Raw genomic sequence first — 19,299 nt, forward strand, 5'->3', positions numbered from 1 at the left:
GTTTACCTTCAATAATGACAGTTGCTTAGGAACCTCTCAGGAGGGATCCAGGTACCTCTCAGTCATACCCACCTGCAGAACCAGATGTTGCCTCAGGAGATGACACGTTCTGAGTTGACTTCTCATTTCTCTGACTTGGTGAAGAGATTATAAGCCTGTCTTGCCCCCTGACACTTATTTCTGTTTTGTTACCAATTCCCTTTAAAATGAGGCAGAATAAAAAACAAGCGATTAGCAGGCACATAGTATTGTGAGCATATAAAGATGGGTTAATTAACATAATCAAAATTTTCTCAAACTTGTATTGTCAATTTTGATTAGTTGTTATCAGAAAAATTTTTATTAAGTCATCAGATGTATTTTAAAATATGCAGAAAAATGAAAACTGTTTGCTTTAAGTGCAGGTGATAAATACCCTTAATAAATGAACCTGCATCATCCCATTTTCTGTCAAAAACAAAGCAATCCCTTGTCTGAACAGTTCCCTAGCCTGAACAGTTCCTTTCTTTACACCACTGTCATTTGAAGTCTGTTACAAAGGTACAAAGGCCAATGTGTTTTAAGATGAGAATATCTTTAAATAAATATGCCATTTATTTTTATAAAATATCATCAAATAGGCCACACAGAGTAGACAGCAGATGCAGTCAACTAAGATTAGAAAAGAATTTAGGTATTTTTTTTAATGTATTGAAATAAGAGTCATTTTAAGTGTTATAAGATGATTTGTTTTTAAAGATTTATTTATTTTCATTTTATAAATAAATGTTTATGTTGTGCCCGCATATTTGTGCACCACATGCATGCCTGTAGAGAGCAGAATGTGGCCTTGGGTCCCCAGGAACTGAAATTATGGATGGTTGTGAGTCATCATATGGGTTCTGGGAACTGAACCCAGATCTACAAGAGCAGCGAATGTTCTTAAGGGCTGAGTCATCTCTCTGGCCCCAAAAGATCAATTTTATCTTGAATTTCCTTTAATAGTTTTAGGGTATTGTGTGTGTGTGGGGGGGGTATTTTTTCATTCAGAAACAAATAAAACTAGCTCTAAGAATAAAAGCAATTCACATTCAAACAATATGCAAATGTTCTATCAAAAGAACCACACTGGGGATGGGGAGAGGCTTAGAGGTTAAAAGCACTTGCTGAGTTCTGTCCAGGTCCCAACACCAATGTTTTGGAACTCAGAGATCTGACACTCTCTTCTGGGAAGGAAAGGAAATGAGAAAAGGGGAAGAGAGGACGGAAGGGAAAGGAGAAAGTAAAGGAAAAAGAAAATGGAGAAGTCAAGTGGAAACTAGACTTTAAGCTTTTCTGGAGAACAGGGCCCTACTGAAACCAATTAAACCCACAGGCAGAAACAGATGTGGAGAGTGCCTTTAGCATTTCTAAGAATATTTCTAAGGATGAAGCATCGTTCTAATTTCAATCAACTATTTATATGTGCGTATGTTGATGGAAAAAGAAACACAGAATTTCTTAATATGCACATGCATGAGATGCACCTAAATCAAAATCACAAACCCCAAATTATGGAGTGGGTTGTGAGGTACATACCTATTCCAATGCTACAAAAAAAAATTGACACCTTCAAGTAAAAGACTAACTGCCTTAAGTGGAAACCCAGGTTAGGCCGACAGAGGGTTTTTAGTAGTTGGTCCATACCATTTAATTACCCTTTCCTCACCATGTGTCATTACAGGGCCAACATAGCAGTGGAAAGTTTCTAAATCTCAATGACGTGTCCTAAACTAATAGGGATCTAACAAAACGAAGGCCAAGCTGAATGTGGTCTTTTCTCAGCTTCAAGCTAGGTTTAGAGAAGCCCTGAGCAAGGTATAGATCCCACTGTTAGGAGAAGTCCTGGCCAGGAGGCATAACCAGCCCAGATTTTTATTTTCTGAGATAAGGTTTTGCTATGTAGCTCAAGCTGGCCATGTGCTTCTGCCTTCTGAGTGCTAGAATGATAGACACAAACTACCTAGCCCAGTCTATCAGGGGAGCACATTCTTTAACAAGAACTCACAATGTGCAGATTTAATGCAAGAAATCCTCACTAAATTTCCATAATCCAACACAGTAGCCACAGTGGCTCACCTGACATGTGGTTAGACTCCATAAAGATGTAAAAACATGGCTGGTGGACACAGCTCAGTTGGTGCAAAGCTTGTCTAATGTGTATGACGCCTACACCAGCTGCATGTGTCATGTCTACAATTCCAGCACTTAGGAGGTAGGGGCAAGAGAATCAGAGCTGCAGGGTCGTATCCAACCACATAGTTTAAGGCTAACTTGGGCTATGTAAGACACTAGCGAGGTGGGTGGAGGAGGCTATATGTTGAATTCCAAAGACTTAGATGAGAGAAAAAAGCAGGAAACAGCTCTTCAACCAATTTGTACTGACTACATATTGAAATAATGCTTAGGTACATTGAGTTAAATGAACTGTGTAGTTAAAATTCAGACAAAACAAAAAAGCTACTGCCAGTACAACCAAACAGATCAGCAAGTACAATTATTCCAGTAAGTTTTTTTTTTTAACAATTCAGATAAAAGAAAAGTTTTAATAAAAATCATACTTTACAACAAAGAAAAACTAACTCTACAAATGAGAAACAGGCAAACTGCCGGTTTTTCCATGACTTTCAGGAGCTAAGCTCAATCCTGGCTGCATTGTTCAAGATTAATTGACTACAGATGGGAGTATTGCAAGAGGGAAGGGGGAAAAACACAGCTTTTTGCCCAGAGTAAACGAGACTGTATGCTTTAAATGCAGTGGATCCAAAGGGCATTTAAATTACATTCTTAAGTGGTTTCTTTAGTTCCATTCCCCAAACCCCTATAGAACAAGAGGTACCTTTGTTGAATAAACAAACTGATCAATAAACTTCCCATCTCCTGTCGCATTCTGAAGAGCAAACACTTGTTCAATTTTCACTACTGGAGACATATTACACTTCTGCAAGTCTAGGCTCCCTTTGTGCACTGTGATGGAAGCAGGTAAGGACTTCCTGGCGGCGGCAGTTTTCCAGGGTATTTTAGCAGGAGGTGGCTCTTCCTCTTCCACACTGGCATGCCGCCTCTGGCTCTGCCTCCGAAGGTCAGTACTTGATTGTGGGGAGGCTACCTCCCCAGCATTGGTCTGTTCTGGCTGACTATTCAGCACAGATCTTGGTCTTCGGGGTTTCTTAACTTCGTTTTTGGAGGTAACATTCTTCTTTGCTTGGGATGAGGCCTCTTCCGGCTGCTTGTCAATATAGATGAAAGTATACTGCTCTACTCTTTCTTCTCGAGTCATTTTCAATGCTTTCTCTGCATGAGCAATGCCAATATCCCACTGGGCACGTTCTCTCTGAGGCCGGGGTTTCCGAATCTTTATAAAAAAAGATACAGGCATTAGGTGAAATTTTATATATCTTCTTTAGTCCAATAGGCACATTAAAACTAACGTGTATTTTCTAGGCAGCCTGCAATTTTTTTTAAGTACACAAAGACTTTAAGACAAATAAATGGAATGTGCCATGCCATTAATAAGCTAATATTACTCTATTAAATGGCATGAAGGTCTGCTTTTATTTACCATTTTTTTTGTTGACTACTCTGCTGAAGAACACCCCAAAGAGGAGTTGTCCTTCCACATCATATTACTCAACAGTAACAAAGGAAAGAAGACAGACTACAGAAATGACTTGTTTTCAGGGATGATAAACACGAACACTAACCATACCACCGCAAAGCTGTTATTTCCTCCATAAGTAGGCAAGCAAGTCAGGTACTGTGGGGACCTCGGTAAGGCTTGCTGCCAGCCCACACCTAGAGATGTGTGGCCAGTCTATGCCAATACACAAACACTGATAAAATAAAAAGAAAGAAGATCCAAGGAAACAACAAAACAAGAAAAACATGCCTGTTGGGGGGATGGGGTGGTGACAACAAACCCTAAACCCCTTTCCATAGCAGCTGAGCACAAGAGTCTGGGTGGGCAGGTCAGAAAGCTCTGAATGAAAGTGTGTGAAACGACCAGAGAAGCTAATTGAAAGTGATGAGCAAAGCAACTGAGAACTGCTTATTTTAGACAGAGGCCAGTGAGACGGCTCAGCAGGTAAATGCACTGGCCTTAGTAATCATCCCTGGGACCCACATGGCAAAAAGGAAAGAAACAAAAACAACTTCCCCAAGTTGTCCTCTGAATGATACGCATTGTGGCGTGTGATTGATACACACACACACACACACACACACACACTAAATAAAACAATATAAAAGACGTACATTAATTGCATAATATACTTGAAAAAAAATCGCCAGGCGGTGGTGGCACACACCAGTACTCAGGAGGCAGAGGCAGGTGGATCTCTGTGAATTTGAGGCCAGCCTGGTCTACAAATCAAGTTCTAGGACAGCCAGGGCTGTTACACAGAGAAACCCTGTCTCAAAATGCCAAAAAGAAAAAAAAAATTATGGAACCTAGTACTAGGTACAATGAATATATGCAAATAACATAAAATAAATAAAACATAACCAAACTAAAAAGATAGATAAGAAATCAACAAGACATACTGAGAACCCATGTCAAGCAGAAATCCCCACCACCACTTCAAACACACTGAAGTTCTACGACTCCTGCTCTGTGCCCTGGTTTATGGCCTAAGATGAACCAGTAACTGAAGCTTTCTGTACCTCAGTTTCTTGATATGAAAAAAAGAAAAATATGTACCTTATAGGGATTTTTACGAAGATTAAATAAGCACATCAATACTTTTAACAATACTTATTTCACAGATGGTATTAGATTTATTATCATTTACTTGGTCTGGTTTTGAGGTAGTTTCACTGTGCAGCCTAAGCCGACTGTAATCTGGGGCTCCTCTGTCAGACTCCCAGATGCTGGCATTACAGAGGCTCATGCTCCTGGCTATTCTCAAGAATTTTAAAATCTTTGATAAAGTAACTTTGTTAACAGAATAAAGAAGAATTAAGGGAAGACACTAATTCAGAAAAATTACTTAAAACCCTAAGCAAGGTAAGCATTATGATTTAATCCCTACTGGACATGTGCACTTCAATTCACAACAGATTATAAAGTTGGTCTCTGTTTTTTGAGAGAGGTCCCAGGTAACCCAGGCTAGCCCTTAAACTCTACATAGCAAAACTTGAAGTTCTGATCCTCCCACCTCTACTGGATACGTAGCCATGCCCCATTTATGTGGTGCCAGTGACCTAAGCCAGGGCTTTAAGCATGCTGGCAAGTAATCTACCAAATGAGCTACAACCTCAGTTGACAATTTTCAATAGTACTATAATGTTACATGATATATACAACTATTTATTTATTATATTTTTTGAGACAAGGTCTCACTATGTAGCTCTGAATGGCCTGGAACTTGCTATATGCTGGCCTCAAACTTTGAAGGGATACTTCTGCCTCATGAATGAGTACTTGGATTATGGACATGTGTTCCTCCGATCAGTTATAAAATGTGTCAATGGACAGTGGGTATAGTTGAGCAGTAGATTGCTTGTCTGTCATGGAAAGGACCCTGGGTTCCATCTCCAATGTAACGAGAAACAAACCACACCCTCTAGGCTGTCAGTTACCTTCTGTTTTTCCGAGTGGTTGCTGGCTTGTTTGGTTGCCTCAGCTAGTAACTCTTCATACTGTTCGTGACCTTTATACTCCCGTACCCGTTTCTCATGAACCCATGCCCTCTCTGGCTGGTTGCTAAAAAATTGTACATGATATTCCCGGGCACCTGTAAGTAAAAGTTCATATTATGTTAGGACATAAAAATCCACATATAATTTGCCAAAGGGATCTTAAAACACAGTTTTTTTAAAAAAAAAAAATATTTTTTACATACCAATCCCAGTTCCCCTTCCTTCTCTCCCTCCCCACCACAAAACACAGTCTTCTCAGTATTTTTTCCCATCAAAAGCTGGACATTTTAAGTTGCCCAAAGATACACTACAATACTCAGAAACCTCAAAACTAATGGCTGCTATCAAATCATTCCACATGACTAAAATCAGGGCAACAAGTTTTAAGAGAAAGAAATGTGAAATTCTGTTAATCACCCCATTTATTACTTTGAGTACATATTTTTTTACTTGTCTCTAATATTTTTACAAATTGGAATATAAATACACAATGTTTCCTTCCAAAACTACACGCCTCCTTCCAAAACTACACGTCTCTTTGTACCTTTAAGAGCCAAGCACTGATCAGATCATTTTTCTAGCTTTATAAACATAAAATTGTTTCAGGGGTCCTGTGACCCCTATAGTACTGTGATAACAATATCACTGATTTCATTTTTACACTTCAGACACAACGGCAACGGCAGATAAAACTTTAGCACTACAATACAAGCTGCACAGAACTACACCCCACAACTGGGTGCTTCTCCACTATACACTGGTACTTTTTAAAAAACATAGTTTTATGTGATGTCCTCAATAAATCAGAAAAATGATTAATTTTCCTATATTTTAGCCTTGAATCTATGCCTCTTAAATACTCTGTGCAATAAGCTAACAACAGAAATGAATGAGACACTTCTGCACCCTGGACAGTGAAGGCTGCCTTGGGGGAAGCACTAATTATGGTCATGTGGTGGCAAGACGGAAGTCACAGTCACTAGAAAAAGTGCCTTTCGGCTGCTATTCAAACGTGGGCAGGTGGCAGGCGGCTCTCAAGAACGAGCTCCTGTTTCAAGGAAAACAACACTGTTTGTTATCAACAATACGATTTGACCTTTCAGGTAATTATCAGAATGCTGGGAAACCTGCCTTTACCTCTTGGAGTCTGCTTACCTCCCCAAGTCAGAGAACTCCTGAGAAAAGCAGCGGTGATTTAGAAGGACAGATACTCTGCTAGCACAGTGGCACACACTTTTAATCCCAGCACTCAGAAGGCAGGCGGAAGTGGAACTCTTTACTTTAAGGCCAGCCTGGTCTACATAGAGAGTTCCAGGACAGCCAAGGCTACATAGAATCTGCCTCAAAAAGATGGAAGGAGGAAAAAAGCTACAAATGAATGCATCAACATACAAAAGATCTACATGACTCACTAAAACAAGAATTTTGTTTGTTTGTTTTTTTGAGACAGGGTTTCTCTCTGTAACCCTGGCTGTCCTGGAACTCACTGTAGACCAGGCTGGCTTCAAACTCACAGATCCATCGGCCTCTGCCAAGACCAGGGGTGTAGCTCAATGTCAGAGCACTTATAGGGGGCCCCAGTTCTTCTCACCCACAAATCTAAAAAAGTAAATCCTGAAGACATGAAAACTCAAGAAGCAAACACAAATCTCTGAATAACTGACAAAAATATCTGACAAAATTTTCTAAACTTTCTGTCAAAGGTTGTATCTGTAGAAGAAATGTTTTCATATATAAGAAATAATGCAGGGACTGAGAGCTGGCTCAGTGAAGAGCACTTACTTCTCTTCCAGAGGACTGGAGTCTGTTTCCAGAACCCATGTCAGGTGGCTCATAACTACCTGTAACTCCAGCTCCAAGGGAAAATCTCATACCTCTAACTAACCTTGGTGCCACCTGTACTCAGGTACACATACCCACACCCCGAATTTTAAAATACTTAAATTAATTTAAATTTTAATTAAAATAATTAAAAAATTGATATTAAAGTAGAGGCTGGAAAGATGGCAAAGCAGTTGAGAGCGCGCAATTCCCAGCACCACACGGCAGGTCACAACCATCTGTACTCCATGGACGCCGTCTTCTTTTCTGGCACCAGGCACACATATGGTTCTTATACATACAAGCAGGCAAAACATTCACACACACAAATATTTCTAAGTAAAATAATTCAAAGATAAAACTATGTACTTTTATAACTTTAAAAATATTGCTAACCCAGGCACACACCTTTGATTACAGCTCTCAGGAGGCTGAGGCAAGTGGATCTCCATGAGTTGGAGGCCAGCCTGGTCTACATAGTGAGTTCCAGGACAGCCACGCTACACAGAGAAACCCTGCCTATGAAACAAATTTAAAAATAATAAATAGAGGCTGGAGAGATGGCTCAGAGGGTAAGAGCACTGACTGCCCTTCCAGAGGTCCCGAGTTTAAGTCCCAGCAACCACATGGTGGCTCACAACCATCTCTGAGATCTGGTGTCCTCTTCTGGTCCACAGGTATACATGCAGGCAGAACACTGTATACATAATAAATAAAATCTTTAAATAATAATAAATAGATAATAAAAGTATTGCCAATGTTAGTAAACATGGGAAAGCTGGTGGGTGATACGCCCCTTTAGTCCCTGTACTCAGAAAGCAGAGGCTATGTCTGTGAATTCCAGGCTAGCCTGGTCTACATAATGAATTCCAGGCCAGTAAAGGCTGCATAATGAGACCCTGTCACAAGAAGGGAAGAAGGGACAAGGGAGGGAGAGAGGCTGGAGAGTGGAAGGGAAGACGAAGCATGCAGGAGGAATGAGGCTGAGAAAAGGGAAGATGGCTCAGCAGATAAACACACTTGCTGCAAGCACAAGCATGAGGATCTGAGTCATATCCTCACCCCTGGTAAAAACAGGCATGGCCTCCTGTGCCTGTGACCCAGGGCTGTAGGAAGTAGAGACAGGACTGCTGGGCTTTCTGACTATCAGATAAGCTCCAGCTTCACTGAGACAGCTTGACTCTTAGGAGTAAGGTAGAAAGTGATGGACAGCGAGATAGCCCACGTCCTCCTCCAGCTTGGTGTGTGCACAGGTAAACACATCTCCATAGATATAGAGGTGTCATAGGATGCAGTACTCTGAAAGCATAAAGACCTCAAGTTCCAGGCCAGCCTGGGCAACATGGTGAGACACTACAAAAACAAAATCAACTCCCTCCCCAGGAGAAACCCTTATATCAAAGAAATTCATTTCCATGTCTGTTAATTACAAACATGCAAAGAGAAAAAGAATTACCTCCAATTTTTCAAAACTGACTTTTATTTTATAAATACGGGTGTTTTGTCTGCATGTATGTTTGTGCACCACCAGAGCCTGGTACTCAAGGCCTGCACAGGACGTCAGATCCCCTGGTACTGGAATTAAAGATGGTATGTCAGTGTTAGGAATTGACGCTGGGTCCTCTAGAAAAGCAGCCAGTGCTCTTAATTGCTGCGTCATTTCTCCAGCCCCTCTCAATTTTTTTTGTTGTTGTTGTTTTTTGTTTTTCAAGTCAGCATTTCTCTGTAGCTTTGAAGCCTGTCCTAGAACTGGCTCTTGTAAACTGGCCTCGAATTCACAGAGATCCTCCTGCCTCTGTCTCCCAAGTGTTGGGATTAAAGGAGTGCACCACCACTGCCCGGCTTGCCCCTCTCAAATTTTAATAGAATTTACATAGATGTAAGAAGAGATGATGGATACCTGTTAGTTTCTGTCATAGATACTCAGAGTTTTGGCCTTCCCTAATCAATATACAATACTTTTAAAATATAAAAAGCATTTAATTTCAACTAAAAGAACTAAACAAAGAAATACAATTTAAAATAAAAATGTAGCCTAAACATCGTTCAACACACTATTGTAAGGAGTTATTATCTATTTGTTTTATTGGTTTTTCTTCTTGTTAAAGATTTATTATTTACTATGTGCACAGTATTCTGCCTCCATATATACTTGCATGAAAGAAGAGGGCACCAGATCTCTTTACACACTTGGGAGACAAAGGCAGGCAATTCTAGAATAGCCTGGTCTACACAGGGAGTTCCAGGCCAGACAGAACTATAATAATGAGATCCTGCCCCAAATAAATAAATACATAAATAAATAAATGATTAAATTGTATATTATATAAATATTTCAATAAAGCAATTAGGTTTTAAATATTAAAAACAAAAAATATTCATGCTTTTAATCAAAGCATGAAAGATTTTTAAATTCTACATTTTCAAATTACTAAGAGTAATATAAACAAATTTTCTAGCACTGAAGTAGGAAATTGCCCGGGGAGCATCTGACTAGTAGATGAATTAATGAATTAAATGCGAAAGCTCCTGGGGCTGCAGAGGTGACTCAGTAGTGAGGAAAGCAGCTGCTTTTACAGTGGCCCAAGCTCCGTTCCCAAGACTCTTCAGGTAGCTTTAGCTCCAGGGGACAGGAGCGGCCAAGGGCACCTGCAGGCATGTGTACATACCCCCCACCCCCACTCACACACACACAAGAATTCAAAATTTTTAAGAAATAAACCTTAAAAAGAAAAATGTAATGTAAAAACTCTTTATATGATCTCAAGGGGTTGCTTTCTTGAAAGGAAAGAACTGAACCGAAAGCTTTCAAGGCCTAGATTTGGACAGGAATTGCTTTATATCAGAAGATTTCATCTCTTGGATAATCCTGCCCTGTTCTCCATTCACAGAGTTATAAGAGTTCCAAAGTAGGCCAGGCAGCAGTGGCACACACCTTTAGTCCCAGCACTTGGGAGGTAGAGGAAGGTGGATCTCTGTGAGTTCAAGGCCAGTCTGGTCTACAGAACTAGTTCCAGGACTGCAAGGACTGTTACACAGACAAACCCTGTCTCGAAAAACCAGAAAAAGGGGGGGAAAAAAAAGAAGGAAGGAAGAAGGTTAGTTCCAAAGTACTTCCTGTACTCAGTCTTCTCTATAAATGCCCCTTAGGCCCAACTGCCTCTGAGCTATGATTGCACGGACTCAGCTGCTAAGAGTTGTAGAGCAAAGGTTATATAAAGTAAGATGTTTTTGAGCCTACTTTTCTGAGACACAGGACATACTTCACTGTAGCTGCTGTGAGCATCACAGAAAAAAATGCTCACTAGGTAGGTAAGAGATGTAGTTCAGCTGGTAAAGTGTCTACCTAGCATGCAGAGTCTTCGCTAAGTGTCACCAATAGGGTAAAACACACAAGTCTGATTTGCTAGGTTTAAGCAGACACTTTTTTCTTCTCATTGATAGTGAACAGGACTCAAGAAGGAAGCTTAATGTCAAAAGAATAAGATGCAAAATTGTCACAAATAATGAAGAATCCAACACATGGCAAAGCAGAGTTATAAAGCAAGTACCCTGAAATTAAGTTACAAGCCAAAATTTCTTTGAACTAAGAACTTCCAGATGGGAGAATCTTAGAAATCTATTACACATCATGTTTTGGTCAAAACCAAATATCACGTTTGGATAAAATACACACAAAATATAACTTTTACTAATTTGAACATTCTAAACTAAGATTATGTATTCTAACTAGGCACAGTTATATTCCTATGTCCTAGCAAATACATAAGGCTTTCCCAGTATATTCGGAGTCATCAGTGAAACAGAAGAGGGTAAAAGCATGGAGTGAAATTTAATATGAAAAGTGCTTGTTTGGGTGGCAACGATTCCCAAAGGAATCCATAGTGAGCTAATGAGCAACCACGTTGGGCGTGGTGAGAGAAATCTGTAATCCCTGAACTGGGAGGAGAAGGACAATAAGCTTGGGAACTGCCTGGACTCTACAGAATGAGACCCTGTATCAAAACAAAACAAAACACACAGCATAGTTCAAAAAAAAAAAAAAAAGCTCAGCCTATATAGTAAACTCATATCAAATATCCAATCACTTGTTAATATGCTTTCATTATTAAATGAAATAGGAAAGCCAGTAAGATTGGAGTCTTTAAAACAAGTAAGCAAGAAAGAAATTGCAAACAAACCCAGGAGCTAGGGATGATGCCTCAGACCTGTAATCCTAGCTACTGAGAAGGCTGAGGTGAAAAGATCACAAGTTCAAAGGTCTGCCTGGGCTGCACAGTGAGTCCAAGGCCAGCCTGGACAATTTCATGAGGGCTATTTTGGCTCCCAATTGCAGGTTACAGCCCAACAGAGCAGGGAAGTCAGAGCAGCAGGCTTTGGAGAACTGCTCACACAGCAGCCACAACCAAGAACAGAAAGTGGGGAGCTAATGCATGCTAGTGCTTGGTTCACATTCTCTATTTCTGTTTTGAGTTTATTTATTTACTTATTTTTGAGGCAGAGTCTTGCTATGTAGATCTGTAAATTGGAAGTCACTAGAGAGATCTGCCTACCTCTGTTTCCATAGTGCTGGGATTAAGAGGATGTACCACACCACGCTCCACTTTGACTTTTTTTTAAAGAAACTAAACAAAACATTCACTCATTTATTCATCACTGGGGTAGTGGGTAGCACAGAGGTCAGAGGACATCCTTTCAGTTTTCCCCTTCCAGAAAGCTGGTTCTGTCCTTCCACCGTATAGGTTCTAAAGATCTAACTCACGTTCATAGGCTTGGCAGGAAAGGCCCTTACCCACTGAAGAACACCACTGGCTGGTTTTCTACACTTTCTTCATGTATCATGGATACCATGCTCGGGGACAGCCACTACACACAGATCTTCCCACATCAGCTAATGCAATGAAGATCACTGCATTATCTTAACCTAAAGGTAGGTTCACCTCTCTGTTGACCAAAATTTTTTTTTAATAAATTAAGAAGTCTGTGGCTGAGGAGGCTGGAGAGATGGCTAAAGGTACATGATGCTCTTACAGAGGACCCAGGTTTGGTTCCCTGCACCTGCATCAGGCAGCTCTCAACTTCCTATAACTCCCGCTCTACGGGGTCTAACACCCTCTCCTGGCCTCTGTGGGTACATGGTGCACAGGTCCCAATATGCATGCCTAATTGAAAATAAAAGGAAATCTACAACAACAACAAAACAACAAGGGTATTAAAACGTGGTAGTAGAATGCTCACCTAATGTGTGCAAAGCCCTCGCTTTAATCCCTAGTCCTGGGGATCTGATGCCTTCCTCTGGTCTCTGTGGCACCAACACATACAAACATAAACATATACACATGCATATGTAAATTTTTTAACAGTTATTGTAAGGGCTGGGTGTGATGACGTATGGATTTCCTGGCACTCAGAAGGTGTAGGCATTTCTCTCTCTGAGTTGCAGGACCAGCCTGAACTACACAGCCAGTTCCAGACTAGCCAGGGCTACATAGTAAGAAAATAAAGACATCAGTTACAGAAGTTCTCTGCCAGTATAAAACAACCATAATTATTTCATTTGTCATTAAAAAATGAGGAAACCCTTAGGAGCAGAGACAGGAGGATTGTTAGATGGTCAAAGCCAACCTTGGCTACAGTATAAGACCCTCTATCAAAAACACATAACAATAATAGACAAAAATCTGATAAAGATACATATTTTATGTCAGATAATCACATACAACACTAAAGTCACTTTCTTTATTGTGAACTTGTTATTTATTTATTACTTTTCTTACCTCTTGTATTAATTTTGGTATGGACCTCAAGCTGGGGGTCACTTGAAACCATACAAGGCCACCAAGGATAGGTTCCCACCTTGGACCAAACAAGATCACCAACCTGGAACTTAACACCAGTGGACACTTCTGTTGTTGGAACAGAAGACAGTATTGGCTGAACCTACAGGAAAAGGTCACAAAACTCCATCAGAAGAGAAAGAAAGAGGGGGGAGGGAAGAAGGGAGGAGGGAAGAGAGACAGAGGGAAGAGGAGGGAGAAAACTATGTATAAAGTACATTGCAAGTGCTTACAGGAGCTGGGGAGATGGCTCGGTGGGTAAAGTGCTTGTGACGTTAGCATGAGGAGCAGAACCCACATAAAGCAGGTGTGCTAGCATGCATCCTTATCCCAGGATTCCTAAGGGGATGAAAGGGCTCATGGGCCAGACAGCCTGGCAAACACAGGGACAACAACACCGTGAGAAACACCACTGTGCTGTCACCTCGCTTGCTGTTGTTTGAAGTTTATTTTACTTCATGTGCATGAATATTTTGCCTGCATATGAGTAACATGTGCATATGTGTAACATGTATGCTTAATGCCTCTGGAGGTCAGAAGAGAGTGTTGGATCGTCTGGAACTGGAGTCACCATGTGGGTGCTGGAAATTGAACCTGGGTCCTGTGAAAGAGCAGCCAGAGCTCATAATTGCTAAGCCATCTCTCCAGCCCTGTCATTTTTTTCTAACATTGTACCTGGTCAATGTATTCAACAAGCCACTCACCGGGACGGCCTCTTTGAGCACTGGCTCTTCTCTTGGTTTTTCTGGTGCAGTATCCACTCTCTCATTTGGTCTCTAGGTAGAAAAATGTAGGGGACAGAATAAAGAGGCAGTAAACTAGAAACTGTGATGAATGAGAAGAATTAAAGAAAACTGAACGGTAACGAGCACAGGATGTGAACTACTGACGGTGAGGAGTGAAATTATTTATGCAGTACGTGACGTGGGGCGCTAACATTCACTTTCCATTCCAAAGCACAGTTAGAACTCTTACCTCTACTTGATCATCTAAACAGCACTGCTCTAAGCAAACTGGCTTTTTTCCTTTTTTAAAATTTGGTTTCTTCTCCCACCTACTCCCAACCCGGTTACTCCATCTGATGTGTGTACAAAGGTAAGAAGACAACCTTGGATCCACTCTCTCCTTCCACCTTTATGTGGGTTCCAGGAACTGGACACAGACCACCAGGCTTACTCGGAAGGGACCTTTACCCAATCAGATCTCACCAGTCTTGTTTTCTTTTTTAAATGTAACAGATTGAAGGAAAAGGGGACACTGAAACTGCTCACAACTGGAATTTTTCTGGAAAGTACTTTGGTAAAATGGAGGGAGAGCCTTACATTTTCAGACTCTTGTCCAGAATATTTTCTAGAATTGTTTCTGAAAAGGCACTGAGGAAAAAAACTGCTAAATGTGAAGATCTGCAAAGCATCTTGCTTATAAAAACAACACGATGAGACAGCCTAGATGGGGCTGGAGGCACTTCAGCAGTTAGGAGCACCTGCAGTTCCCAGCACCCATGTCTGGAGGCTCACAGCTGCCTGTAACTCCAGCTCTAGGGGAGCCATGGTCTCTGACCTCTGAAGGCACTTACGTGCATAAGCATAATCCAATACACGAATAAGTCTTTTTTAAAATGTACTTATATAAAGATAAAATTGATTAAATTATGATATAAAGGTAACACATACATCATCTACCTATCTATATATAAAACATATATACACACACACTTGTATATGCACACATATGCATGTAACATGAAAGCAGAAGACAGGCATTTGTGGGGAGAAAGGAGACTAGCAAGACAGGGGTGGGGTATCACGGAAGGGTGGTACTTAGGCAAGTATGAGTGAGGAACAACATGAAAATGTCAAAATGCAACTTATCATTTTGTACATTAACTAAAATATTAATTTAAAATAAATCTAAAAGTTCAATGTATAAACTATAATATTACTTTTTAAATAAGGAGTCAAAAAGAACATACTTATAAAGTATATTCTTTTTGAAGTGAACTTTGGAAGACTAGAAACATGGTTCTTTGGTTAAAAGCACTGGATGCTCTTGCAGAGGACCTGGGCTGGGTTCCTAATACCCATATGGAGGCTCACAGCAGTCACAACTCCAGTTCTTGGGGATCCAATGCTTTTTTCTGACCGCTAGAGCCACCAAGAATGTACATGGTACATAGACATACACGCAGGCAAAATAGTGATGAACATAAAAAATAAATATAATTTTTTTGGAATAGTGAACTTTTGGATAGCAGGACTGTAAAGGTACTTGCCACCACACCTGACAACCTGGAACCCATATGGTGAAGGAGAGCCTTGACTCCTGACTGTTCGCTGCCCTCTGCTTGTGCACCATGGTGTGCACACACACACACACACACACACACACACACACACACACACATACACACATACACACACACACACGCACACACCCAACACCACAAACAAACTGGGAACTTCTAAAGTAAATGTCAGCTGGGTCCAGTGTTGCGCACTTCTAACACAGATACTTGGGAGTTGAGGCAGGAGGACAGCTTGAGCTGAGGCCAGCAGAGTAACAGAAATTTTGTCTTTAAAAAAATAAGGGGTGGGGGGATAGTATAGAACTGACTACCAAAAGCTGTACTCTGACCCCCTACATATACACACATAAAACATGTTACAGGCAGGTTAGAGGATGTAGTCCTATAGCAGAGTTCTTGCCAGAACATATATGAGGCACTGGGCTCATTCCCTACAGGCTCAAAGAAAACAATTTCTACAAGGCAATTTGGAACTAGCTACCAATGTCTAAAATATGTTTACTCTTCAATTCAGAAATTACATTTCAGGAACGAATTCTATAGAAACACAAAAAAAGGGAAGAAATTTAACCAGAGGAAATGATAATTATAGTATTAATTCATGCAGCAACCCACACATCTATCAGCATCTCCAAATTTTTTCCCTAAAAATAAAAAATCAGTATGCACCTTGAAAAGATCTGACACAACATAAGACAAACATGTAACAGTAATTATCTGTTTTGACAACGAGATTAGGAAAGTACTAAAAGAAAATCTATATTTTTGTATTGTTTGTTTTTTTCTGGAAAAAGTAAATTTTCTCAGGAGACAGAGGCAGGCCACCCTGGGCTAATGAGACTATGCCCTAAAGATAGATAGATAGATAGATAGATAGATAGATAGATAGATAGATAGATAGATAGACAGACAGACAGACAGATAAATTCTGTAAAGCAAAATATTTATTCGTATTTGTTTGTCTGTTTTAGTCTCTCTGTGTAGCCCTGGCTGTCCTGGAATGTACTATATAGACCAAGATGGCCTTAAATTCAGAGAACCAACTGCCTCTGTCTCTCAAGTGCTATAATTAAAGATGTGCAATACCATGTCTGACAAAAGATTTTTTTCTTTTTTTAATTTCTTTTCAGAGGATACAATTCATATAGCTTAAATGAGAACATGTGCTTATAAATAGACATGGCTCTGACCTCAAGGCCTCTCTGAGAAAGTTATAATCTGAGAATCAAAGGAAGAGGAGCTGGCTTAGTAAAAAGAAGAGAAAGAAATCAACAGGAAGAAGCAAGCAGGTGCAGTGGTTTGAAAAGAAGCAGCTCCCATAGGCTCAGGTTTGAATGCATGGTTTCCAGTTTGTGAACCTTTTGAGAAAGATTAGAAGAGTGGCCTTGTTGGAGTAGGTGTGGTCTTGTTGGAGTGGGTGTGGCCTTGTTGGAGTAAGTAGGTGGGGCCTTGTTGGAGAGAGTGTGTTGCTAGGGGTGGGCTGTGAGGTTTCAAAAGCCCACACTAGGTCCAGCGGCTCTCTCTGCCTGCTGCCTGCTGATCAGGATACAAAATTCTCAGCTATTTCCCCAGCGCCATCCTGTCTGCTTTTCACCACGATAATCATGGACTCACGCTCTGAAACTGTAAGCAAGCCCCCAATTAAACGCTTTCTTTTATGAGCTGCCTTGGTCCTGGTGTCTCTTCACAGCAGAACAGCATCCAAGACAGCACAGTATGACGTGCCCAAAGTTAAAAGGCAGATTTTTTTTGGTGGGGGAGCGGTGGTTATGAGACAGGGTTTGTCTGTGTTAATAATAGACCAGGCTGGCCTCAAACTCATAAAGATACACCTGCCTCTGCCTCCTGAGCACTGGATTAAAAGTGTGTGCCACTACCCTGGCTCTGTAAGGGGCTGGAGAGATGGCTCAGTGGTCAAGAGCACTGGATACTCTCCTGGGGTTTGATGTGTAACACCCACATGGTAGTTTATAAATGTCAGTAATTTCAATGCCAGGGGATCCAACACCCTTCTCTGATCTCTGCAAGCACCAGGCACAGACATAATGCAGACATGCACAAGGCAAACACCTATACACACTAACATAATTAACTAATTAGGTAATTTCTTTAAAAAAAAAAGTCACACCTATTGACCCACTGACCAAAGAAGAGGGAAGCTAAGAGATGAGATCGCAAGAGCCTGTGAACCACGACAAAGTATTCATATTTTAACTCAAGGGTGATGAAGAGCCACTGAAGGGGCTTAGGGAGACATGCAGTAAGCCGTTTTTTGTTTAGAAGATGCTGTTGGCTGCCATGTAGAGAGCATTCTGGAAGGAGGCAGGAGGGAAGCAGATGCTTAAGGAGAACACTACAGTAATCCAGGTCCGAGTCTGTTAGATGCTTCTGTGGTGCTGCCAGGAGCACAGGCAGAGGAAAGGAGGACAGGTGGTGCGCGCCCTTATTCCCAGCACTCAGGAGGCAGAGCAGGCACATCTCTGAGTTTGAGGCCAGCCTGGTCTACAGAGTGAGTTCTAGGACAGCCAGGGCTACACAGAGAAATCCTGTCTTGAAAAAGCAAACAGGAAAAAAACAAAACAAAACAAAACAAAAACCCACAGAATTCCTCCCTGATCTAGTAATTCTACTTACAGAAAGCAGAATCTTTAGAGAGCTGTATCTACAGCTATGCTCATATCACTATTATTCCAAATAGCTAAAACATAGAATTGAGACACAAGCACACCGTGTGCATGTGTGCACATACAGACACACAAAACATATATGTAAATAAATAAAATATGCAAATTTTCCGGGCGGTGGTGGTGCACGCCTTTAATCTCAGCACTTGGGAGGCAGAGACAGGCGGATCTCTGTGAGTTCCAGGCCACCCTGATCTACAGAGTGAGTTCCAGGACAGGCACCAAAGCTACAGAGAAACCCTGTCTCAAAAAAACAGAAAAACAAAAAACAAAAGCAAATTCTGGTAGAATTTAAGCTCTAATAACATTAGCTAAATAAATTTCAAAGATATAAGCAAAATCATATTCTCCAAAAGAACAAAAAACGAATGTTCACATTAATGATGAGAAAAAAGGGGGCTGGCTATGTGGCTTAGTAGACATGATAACTTCCTGTGCAAACATCAGAACTTCAGTCCAGACCCCAGCATTTACATAAAAAACAGCCAAGCATGGCACACCTGTAACCTCAACACTGTGAGCAACGGAGTCAGGAGAAGAGATGGGACTTGCTGCCTAAACAGCCCAGGACCAGTGAGACCCTATCCAAGGGAACAGGTAGATGTGATGAGGTGGGACCCCCGACATTCTCCTTGGGCCTCCTATTGCCCCTACATGCATCACACAGACACATGCATTTGCACATACATATGTCCATATACTACACACACAGACCACACACACACATACATATAAAGAAAAAAATTTACAGGGGATAGCATGAGCCTTTTTCTTTCACTGTCTGAGTAACACAGTTTATGCTGTTGTTTTCTAAGTGTGTACAAGAAGAACGTTTCTCAAGAGCAAAAGGGCATTTATTAATGGTCTGCACCCCACTCTTCTCCCATCGCCACAATTCCCCAGGCTGTCTTGAACTTGCTCTGCAAACGTTCCTGCCTGAAGGTAAGTGCTGCGATTTTTGACATGCTTCACTATATATGGCTCCTAAATGCTA

General features: G+C 40.9%; 1 protein-coding gene across 5 annotated transcripts in view; it reads right to left on the reverse strand.

The window, feature by feature from the left end:
* Positions 1-19,299, reverse strand: part of Nsd3 (nuclear receptor binding SET domain protein 3) — a 106,853-nt gene that overhangs the window by 50,967 nt on the left and 36,587 nt on the right. For all 5 annotated transcript variants that reach the window (XM_048456434.3, XM_048456436.3, XM_048456435.3 and 2 more), the window contains exons 3-7: positions 14,021-14,092; positions 13,257-13,419; positions 5,599-5,753; positions 2,858-3,373; positions 73-199 (exon numbers count right to left, since the gene is read on the reverse strand). In XM_048456434.3, coding sequence (XP_048312391.3) covers positions 73-199; positions 2,858-3,373; positions 5,599-5,753; positions 13,257-13,419; positions 14,021-14,092 — 1,033 coding nt within the window. The remainder of the gene's footprint in view (positions 1-72; positions 200-2,857; positions 3,374-5,598; positions 5,754-13,256; positions 13,420-14,020; positions 14,093-19,299) is intronic.

This window comes from Myodes glareolus, chromosome 23 (genome assembly GCF_982192425.1).
Source record: "Myodes glareolus chromosome 23, mMyoGla1.1, whole genome shotgun sequence".
Classification (NCBI taxonomy): Eukaryota; Metazoa; Chordata; class Mammalia; order Rodentia; family Cricetidae; genus Myodes; species Myodes glareolus.